Genomic DNA, 10,549 nt, shown 5'->3' with positions numbered 1-10,549 from the left:
GGCAATAATGAGAATAGTTTGAGAATTCTTCTTTTTCACTTTCCTTGAGAGAAAGTGACCAGAAAGTAAGATTGCTTTTCCGGCTAAAAGGTAAAGAAAGTTATCAAAAAGGGACGTAAGGATTAACCAGCGAAGCGGAGAGTGAGAGTGGTGGCCAATAGCAATAGATAAAAGCAGAGGAAGATTGAAGGGCGCAAAGGTGTGATTGCATCCATGGCTTTCTAAGAAGAAAATTATAGCTAATTAAACTTGGCTCATAATCCGCTAATTAATCTTTCAGGTGGGAGTGCAGGGTGCTGCCTGCTGTGATGTTGCGCTCTTAATTAGTCACTGCTTGCTATGATATATAGTGGGAGCGTGAGACTGAGGAATGAACAGCAAAGAGAAACGACAAAAATTGAATTAAATAAAGCGAAAGAAGTCGAGTGGTAGAATGAAAGAGGATGTCCGGTATCTAGAAATCGAAACTACAACTAAGAAGAAGGAGCAGTGAAGTGAGAGCTTATTAGTTGGAGCTTGGAGGGGGAGTTACCGTTGTACTATTATCAAGTATGAATAGGAGTTAATGTCAAGAGCCAATAGTAGTGAAGACGTATAGGTGAAGTTGTCTCGTTAAATGGGTGAGTTTCCGGGAAGGATTCAACCTTTTGATGTGCCATTGGTCCCAATCCCTAACAACTCATTTCCTCAAAGTAAACTATTTTACTGTTTGTTTGGGTTTACTAATTGACACACTCTTTTTTCGGATAAATGGGAAAAAGAGAACGTGGGGATCCATTGCAATGAAAAAATAAAACAAATAAGAGGATATTATTTGTAGACAAATGGCTTGGATAAATATACTTTATTTACATTAGCGAGGGACACTTGAAAGACAAGTTATGCTCCGCGAAGGCTTTCCAGTTTCCATTGCTTCGAAGGCGGCATCGTATTCAGATTCTTGAAAAAATGGAAATCAATTAGTAGTAGGTCCAACGTCCAATGGGAAAATGATGTTTTTCTCAAGGTTTGAATATTGAATTCACTGCTAAACTGGAAAATACAAAGATTGACAACCTTATGGTCAAATTGTTAATTTGTTATCGTAATTAAAGACCATTTATTTATCTAGAAACTAGGGTGGATTGGTGGAAGCTGGAGAGTAGATTTATAATTTATAATAAAAAGATATTCAAGTTTACTTTAAAGAAAGTTATTATTATAAAAAGACCCATAATTTTAAAATTTGCTAAAGTGACAAATAAGTGAAATAATTATAAATTATTTTAAGAGAAAATTCTATTCTGTTGTGATAAGAATGGGACGTGAATGCCCATTTTTACGTGGAATTTACTTTTTCAAGGAAAAATAATCTTAAATGTATAAATGTATAAATAGAGGTCTATTCCCTCTAAGAAAAACACAAGCAAATTATAATAATCTTTCTTTTTAGGGAGCAATATTTCTCTCTCTTTTGTACTCTTCTTTCTCTTTACATACAATACTACTTATATTAGTAATATATAAGTTACTTTTATTATATCAAAATAATTATATTAGTGAACATTAATACAAAGAGTTTTATATTTATATTCCTCTATCTTATATTTGTATCTTCCTTAATTATTTATTTCACAACACAAATAATATTATTTAAAAAAAATAATTTGTTGGGTTAAATACGATTTTATAATTTGTTGGATTAAGTACGATTTTCATCTCAAAGATATAGATTGAAAATTTTTTCCATGCTTAATTTTTTTGCATATAAAATCATCTTTTAAGGTTCAACGTAATTTTAAAATCGTTCTTTTGGCTTAAATTTTAAAATTCTAGACTAAATTATCCATAACAAAAAAATATAAAATAAAAAAAGAACAGATAAACTATTAATAGAGGAAAAAGAACTACAAAGAGGTCATTAATAGAACACCAACAACAACAATACACAATATTCAACAACACAATATTAACCAAGTGGAGTTGGTCTAGTGGTTAGCTCACTAGTCCATTTAAGTAAGTGTTGGGGATTCAAATCCCACCTTGTGCATGCAGCAACTCATTGGCCAACTACAAACCCTTAGATGGAGCTCAGTACCGCGATGGATTAGTCCTTGACCTGTCGGGTTAGAGGATACCGTGAAAAACCAAAAATATAAAACAACAACATAAAAAGGAAAGAAGAGGAGGAGATCAGAAACCGTTACCAAAAACAGGTTTGTAGGGATTTAGTTACCAAAACTACAATTTTTCAACACCTAATAAATCTTTACACCAATAAAACAAAATCCAATCACCAAATTAGGTTCCTCAAAATTCTCAGCTAGGCTTCACAAAATTAAAAACCCCTTGAAAGCTTGTTTCATCTTGGTGGAAGCAAAACCATAGTAACCATGGAACAAAGCATTTACTAGAAATAAGAACTAAAAATCAACATTAATAGAACAACAAAACCAAACATTTATTCAATTTTCTTTAATTTTAGTATTGAATATGTGCAAGTGCTAGATCAAACAATTTTAACAGTGCTTACTGAATTGGTAAAACCAAGCAATCAAATTAGCAAAGAATAAGCTCTAAAACATTCATTCTCCCTAAAAAATCAAGAATACATCCAAATCAACAAGTAGAACCAACTCAACTGCAAAATCAACTAATCCAGGATAAAAAAAAAGAAACAAGGAGAAGAGGAAGTGAATTGAAAAGAAAATAGGAAAGAAAAGGGAAGAGAATGCATTGAAGAAGACCTGAAGAGGCACAGGGAATGGTCATTGTCGTCCTCGTAAACAGTCAAAACTCAAAAGGCACACCACAAGGTTTGCAAAGTGAAAGGGCTTTGGTTTCTTGTTCTAGCTGTCGCCGCTGCTCCTCGCAAGCTCCATGGTCGTCGCCATTGTTTCTACGTTTGTTTTTGCTTCTGTTTCTTCTATTTTTGCTTCTGATGAAGAAGAAGAAGAAGAAAAAGAAGAGAAGGGTATTTTGGTCCGAAAGACGATTTTAAAATTACATTGAACCTTAGGGATGTTTTTATGTGCAAAAATAGGTTGAAAATGAAAAGAAATTTTAGCCTATACCTTAGGGACCAAAATCGTACTAACCTTAATTTGTTTTATAATAACATTTCTTAGGATATTATCAAATAATAAAACATGTTAAGAATTTATTTATCTAGTTTGAATATGACAAAATTTATTAAAATTTGGTATGATGATACAATAGAGGGAAAGATTAATAAAATTTAGATCTTCCCATGAGAATAATGAGAATCCAAGTTTGAGGTTTGAAGAGAAGGGCTTACATAAGAAGTTAAATACTATTCTTTTATAGGAGGAGCTTATGTGGTACCAAAAGTATATGGAGCAACGGATTAAATTTAGAGATTGTAATACAAAATTTTTTTACCTTCAAACCATTGTAAGGCATAAGAGAAGCAAAAATTTTTTTTAGATAATTACATCTCCACCCAACTCCAAACAAAGTGGGCGTAGTTCCAAAAAACAGCAACACAAATAGAGCAACAACTACAAAGAAAACATAAAAACTAGCATAAAACAGCAAACAGGGAGCAAAAAAATATAATGATTTTAGCTCCTCCAAAGACACTTCAAGATGAACCCGATCAGATATATTACATCAAATCATGATCATTCTCCTTCCAACTTTTACTTTGCAGAATTATTGGCCTTTTTCATAGATCAGTAAATCATGCATCAAAGATCAACTTCATATGTCATCTTATTCATCTTAGACTTGATATTTGCACTCATAAGTACATCAATTACTCCTATATTGTCGATCTTGACTCCATCGATTTGTGCATTCTACAACTTCCTCCTTTAACTTCTCTAATACTAACACTCCATTATTAAAGACAATGTTATTTCTACATCTCTATGTGCACCATATTACAGAAAAAATAACACCGTCCAGATTTCCTTCGTATCTTTCCTTATCTTTCTATCCATCCACACCTCAAAATATTATTTGGTGGCTCCTGGCCAAACCCAAATCACACTCCAATCCACCAAGATTGATCCCCATAACTTCCATATACGATCACATGAAAAAAAACAAGTGATGTACCGCCTCCAATCTATCCTTACATAAGACACAAAAGGATTCCGCTTCTGGTACAATCTTAAACTTACATAATCTATCTCTAGTATTCAATCTTACCAAAATTACAAACCACATCAGCAACTCAACCCGTGGAGGCACAATACTTTTCCACAATAGTTTCGTGAAATTATACATATTGGGTTCCACTCCTATCTCCTTATTCTTATATACCACATCTAAAAAAGATTTAACAGAAAAATTACCTTGCTTGTCATGCTTCCATTTCAAAGTGTCCACCTCTTCTTGTCTAATTCAGATTTTTGACAAAATTACAAGAAGCTTTACAAGGTCTTGTTCCTCCCATTCCCATAAAGCTCTTCTCTATTGTCGGCTCCATCTCCAAATATAACCATCCCAAATGCCACACTCACTGATTGAGCACTCATTGTTTAGTGTCACCCTGTAAAGACTCGGAAATACCTCTTTCAATCTACCTTCCTGTACCCAAAGGTCGTGCCAGAATATGGTTTTAGTTCTATTACCCACTTGCAATTGAAGACCCTCTTGATATATGCCCACAAGACTACTCTCACTCATACATATGTTGCCAATGTTAGCCCATACACCCCCAGTTTTTTTCAAATTTTGATTTTTAAAAGACACACCACCATCAAGGTTATTACAAGAGCAAACTACTTTCTTCCAAAGTGGACATTCCTCCTTATTAAACTTCCACCACCACTTAAACAATAGAGCAGTATTCTTCAAAGATATATCTCCCAGCCCCAAACCTCCTTGTTTTGTTTTTGTTTTTGTACAACACTTTACTTTACCATTGACATACCCTTTTCACCATCTGCCTTACCCCAAAAAAATCTCGATTGTAGAGGAACAATTTTCACAGCGACAGCCTTAGAAATTTTGAACATGCTAAGGTAATACATAGGAAGGCTATTTAGGACAGCCTTTATAAGGACTAATTTACCTGCCTTTGTTAAAAACTTTCATTCCCAACCATTAAGTCTTTCCTCTACCTTCTTTATAATAGGATCCCATGTCTTCACACGTTTTGGATTTGCCCCTAGAGGAATCCCTAAATACCGGATTGGAAGTTTAGCTTTTTTGCACTCCAAGATACCACACGCTTCATCAATTGTCTCCTCTCCACAGTTTAAGCCAATGACCACAGATTTGTCATAATTGATCTTTAAACCAGACATAATCTCAAAGCCCTGTAAGATCCTCTTATAGTTCATCATAGACTCAACGTCACAAGGACAAAACAAGATTGTGTCGTTTGTGAACTATACGTGTGAAGAGTTTATGGTCTTTTTCTTGAGGGTGGCTCTTGGACTTTGGAGGTTGAGGTTTTAAAGGCTGAAACAAACTCCTTTTTTGAAAATCTGTTTTCTACGAGAAAAGATATTCATATTAATACTGGGTATTTTTTCTCCCTCAGCTTAGTCAAGATGAGACTTGTGGACTTGTTACTTTGGAAGAAGTTAGTAGTATGGTTATAGGAATAAATTTCTTCAAATCTCTTGAGCTGGACAAGTTTCAAGCTCTTTTCTACAAAAGAGTTCTTGAATGTTATTAAATTTTGCGTATTGTTCAAAAATCCTTTGCGGGAGAACTTGTCGGGTCGACGATTTTTGATACTCTTATTGTTTTAATTCCTAAAGTGGCCTACAGATTTCTTAAGTGTTCGAGTTTATTTGTGGCATGAAACAACTCGAAGCATGGGTCTAGCTTATTGAGACCGCCCCTTTCTCTATTGATTCCTCCGGATTGGATTAAAAACAATTCTTGAGGGGGGTATTCAACTCCAGGGATGAGTCGAAAAATAAATCTTTATTGTTTCTACCTCCTCTTTTTTATGAAGAGAACAATGTCTTTTCCAAAAGATTTTCGACCAATAAACATGTGTAATGTGATTTATAAAATCACCATTAAGGTATTTGTTAACATGTTCAAATATTTTTTAATTGAGATTGTTTGACCTCTTCAAGGAGGTTTTATTCTAGGTTGAGGCATGACAAAAAAATATCATTATTGCTCAGGAGATTATGTATTTCATGAGGAATACTAAGTCAAGAAAAGATATAATGACTTTTAAGATTAATTCTGAGAAAGTGTATGATAGCGCAAATTGGAGGTTTATGGAAAAATCTTTGAGGCGGTTTGGATTTTCCAATTCTACTGTAAGTCTTATGATGACCTATGTGACGTCGTATTCTCTCCGTATTCTTTGGAATGGTAATAAATTACAAAATTTTAATCCAAAAAAAGCTTGAGGCATGGGAATCCTATATCCCCTTACCTCTTTGTACTCTGTATGGAGAATTTGACTCTGTATGAAAAATTTGGCTTGTCTGGTTACTCATATGGTCTCAACTAGCTCGTGGATTCCTGTTTTGATTTTGAGGCATGGCTTGAAGATTTCTCATTTAATGTTTGCGAACAACCTTCTTTTATTTTGCAAAGCTACTAAGAAGCAAGTAGAAGTCGTGATGAAGACTCTGCATATGTTCACCAAGGCCTCAGGAATGAAAATGATTTTTAGTAAATCAAAGGCGCAATGCTCAAAGCATATTCCTTTGAGAAGGAAGAATGTTTTTTTTAGTTGTCTCTACATCTGTTTTACTTAAGATTTAGGAAAATATATGGGAATTAATATTGAGCATGATAGAGCAACTAGAAAAACAACTTGGGAGGTGATTGAAAATATTCAACAGAAACTGGCTAATTGGAAGGGATCCTTGCTTAACAAGGCTAGGAGGCTTTGCCAAGTTAAATCAATAATGACTTATATCCCTCTTCTATAATATGCAAGTTTTCTTTATCTATGTTTGTGACAAGATAAATTTCTTTATGAGACAATTTTGTGGAAAGATCAAGCAAATTACAGAAGATCGCCCTTGGTGAATTAGGATAGTATTAGAGATCCTAAGGTTGGAAGAAGGCTTCGTACTTGTGATACCCATAAAAAAATTAACAGTAAAATATAAAAATAATTGTTAACAAAAATTTTGGTATAATTATAATTTAATAATTAAAAAATTATTGAAGGGTATCTTAAAAAAATAATTTATTAAAATATATTTTGGTAAGTAAAATTTAATGACAAAAAAATAAAATTTTTGCTAAAGGTTATTTTTGTAAAAAAATAATTTATTTTTTCTTGAAAAATGGATAAAGTTAAAATTAGTTAACACCAAAAATTTAAAATGAATTTAAGAGGAGGTTTTTCAAAAATTATAAGGAAGAAGAATGTACATTTTACAAATATAGAGGAGAAAAATATCATTTTAGCATCTTTGAAGGGAGGAGAGTAAAATTTTCTCTTATTTTTATGTTAATCTAACAAATCAGAATTTTATTGTCTGCTACAGTCATAAGCTTCTGCTCTATGAACATTAGAGAAAGATGAAAAACTTAAAAAGTCATTTCATTATTTCGTTGTGTCAATAGGTGAGTTTCGACACTTCATAAATAAATATAAATAAGAACTAGACCTTTCTTAGGTTGGGTAGTTTGGATGGGAGCCCATAATTGGTATCATCATGTATTCATGAACTAGCATTTTATGTCCCTAGACGTAAACCTCAATATCCATTGGCCGAAAGCTCTAGCCCCCGTCTGAGTTCACCTTTCGATGGATAGAGTGGCCATGTAATGGTTATGGCCTCTATAACGTATAATCGTATTCAGCAACCATGTTTTGTTAATAAAAAGAGTAACTATTGTAAAATGGTATCTAGTTCCTGATGCAAGGAATTAACTGGGTAGAAATAGAGACTAGCAGATTCTGTAATCTGATGTGTAGAAATAAAGCATTGATAGCAAATGAAAAATGAAAGAGAGCAAGAATGAGAAAAAAGAAACAGAAAGAGAGAGAGAGAGAACCCGGTTATATGAGTTAACTGATGAGTTTTGAATTATTCATCATGAAAGAATCGTTCATTATACATCAATATTTATATACAACAATTGAATGGTTATATAAATAACAAACTAACTAATAGTTAGGCCAGCTAAACATAACAAACTAGGCTTGTATAACAAATTGCTAACAACTTGTACATGTAGCATTTGCATTTTATTTTTGTTCATGCTCTGCTGCATTATATTCTGTTACATCCTTTCACAAGCTGGAATTACTGGGCTTGTGAAGATCAAGTAATCCCATCTTGGAAAGAAAATGAGAGAAAGGTGTTGGAGCAAGTGCCTTAGTGAACAAATTAACAGGTTGATTGATTGAAGCAATATGACACAGATTAGAGATGCCTTCTTTGAACTTATTTCGAGTAATATGACAGTTTATTTCCACATATTTGGTGTGCTGATGAAATATCAGGTTTGAAGCAATGTAGATGACAGATTTATTATCACAAAAGATATCTATAGGAAGAGGTGGTTGAATGTGAAATTCTTTCAATAACTTGAGCAACCAAATGAGCTCACAAGTGCCATTGGCTAAAACTCTATATTCAGCTTTGGAGGATGATCTTGAAACCGTTGTCTGCTTCTTACTTTTTCAAGAGATGAGAATGTGGTTGATGATCGCTAAAAGTGGGTTAGGAATTTCACAAGAATAGGATTTCTCCGTTGCAAGTATAGTCCAAACCCAACAATTGACCATCAATCAAAGTTTAAATCAAAGATATCACAATTCAACACAAAATAACTGAGAGCATTAAATTCCGGGTCGTTCTCCCTAGGAATTGCAATGAAATGTTCAATTATTAGCTATGGAGAAAGTAGGATTTTGCTTGCAAATGGCAAGAAATTTAAAAGGCAAGAAATTAAATAAGCATGCAAAGGAATTAAAACTCAAAGCAAGTAAATCAAAAATGGAATTCAAGTGGCAAAAAGGGCTCTTGGCAAGGACTGGGGAATTGATAATTCATATCCTAGTCATGGATCACAAACATGGTAATTGCGTATAATTAATCCCAATTAGTCTATCCTAACATCGAGGATAAGTCAAAAAGGGCATAATTAATCTCAATCCATAAGTCCTAATCAACTCACTAATTAACTTAGCGAAAGACTAGTATTAATAGAAACCAAACAAACTAACAATCCTAACACAATGTGGAATGGACATCCATGACTCAAGTTTACCTAATTACCCAATTTCTAACCAAGAGTGTGAAAAACTATACAAAACTATAAGAGACATTTTATCAAACACCTAACATACATAAAAGAAAAAATATCATAAATTACAATAAAAATAAAATCTATACTACCAATTGCAATAAAATAGTAATAACAACTCAAATATCATCAACGAAACATAAAACATTAACATTGAATTAATGAAATCAAAATTGACAAGAGTATTCATAAACTAAAAATGAAAAAATTGAGAAAATGACTAAAGAAATTAGGAAGATCAAGATAATAAAACAAAGAAACATAAATGAAATTACGTTAAAACAAGAATTAAAATCTATAATTAAAAAGAAACTAAGACAAAAAATCCTAAATTCTAGAGAGAAGGGGGGTTTCTCTCTCAACAAAACTAAGCTAAGACATGTAAAAACCTAAACCTAATTGCTCCCTTCTTCATCCCTCTTCAATTTGGCTTGAAATAGCTTTAGAAATGAGTTGGATTGGGCTCTAGAAGCCCAAAAATCGCTGCCAGCATTTTGCATTTAATGAGGTCACGTGCCAGGACTTGTGCGTATGCATAGTTGTGTGCGTACGCACACTGACTGAATCCCGACTTGTGCATACGCACATATTGTGTGCAAATGAACACTTAAACTTATGTCCACTATAATAAATTGTATATCATTTTGAAGCCCTGGATGTTAGCTTTCCAATGCCGCCAAAACCGCTTCATTTGGACCTCTGTAGCTCAAGTTATGATCTATTTAGTACTGAGAGGTCAGGGTTGACAGCTTTACAAATCCTTCATTTCTTGAATTATCCCATTTTGCATGCTTTTCTTTCCTCACTTCTTCAATCCATATTTGCCTTCAAACCCTTAAATCACTCAACAAATATATCAAGGCATAAAATAAAATTAAAGTGAATAAAATTTAGCAATTTTAAGGGCTAAAAAGCATGTTTTTACTTTTAAGCATAATTTAGGAAGAAATCATGAAACTATGCTATTGTCAATGAAATCCACCCAATTAGAGCAAATAAATACCATAAAATGTGGATTCATCAGTGGTCAAGAAAGAAGTAATATCAAATTATAAATTTTCTGGTGTCTTTGCAAGTTTCCCAATCTAAATCTGTGTACCCCGATAGTTTGAAACTGTTAACGGCAGAAAAGAAAAGGCCTGAAGTAGGAGATTGTTTGAGGTACTGCATAACTCTATGTGCAGCCCTAAGATGCACATCAGTAGGACAGTCCATGAACTGACTCAAACAACCAAAGTTGTCAAACTCGCGAGTCTAGGTAAACTCGTGGAGCTGACCTAGACTCGACTTGTAGACTCGTACGAGTTTACTTGTTATACATTATATATATATATATATATCATGTATA

At 33.3% G+C, this 10,549-nt stretch overlaps 1 protein-coding gene across 1 annotated transcript in view; it reads right to left on the bottom strand.

Moving 5' to 3' along the window:
• Nucleotides 1–569, bottom strand: part of LOC107459047 (glucan endo-1,3-beta-D-glucosidase) — a 3,319-nt gene extending 2,750 nt beyond the window's left edge. The window contains exon 1 of the mRNA XM_016077259.3: nucleotides 128–569. Within this exon, the coding sequence (XP_015932745.1) occupies nucleotides 128–215 (88 nt within the window). The 5' untranslated portion in view covers nucleotides 216–569. The remainder of the gene's footprint in view (nucleotides 1–127) is intronic.
• Between the last annotated feature and the right edge of the window lie 9,980 nt (nucleotides 570–10,549).

The sequence above is a fragment of the Arachis duranensis genome, chromosome 7, assembly GCF_000817695.3.
Source record: "Arachis duranensis cultivar V14167 chromosome 7, aradu.V14167.gnm2.J7QH, whole genome shotgun sequence".
Classification (NCBI taxonomy): Eukaryota; Viridiplantae; Streptophyta; class Magnoliopsida; order Fabales; family Fabaceae; genus Arachis; species Arachis duranensis.
Note: the sequence above shows the minus strand (reverse complement) of the source record. Positions and strands in the feature narration are given on the sequence as shown.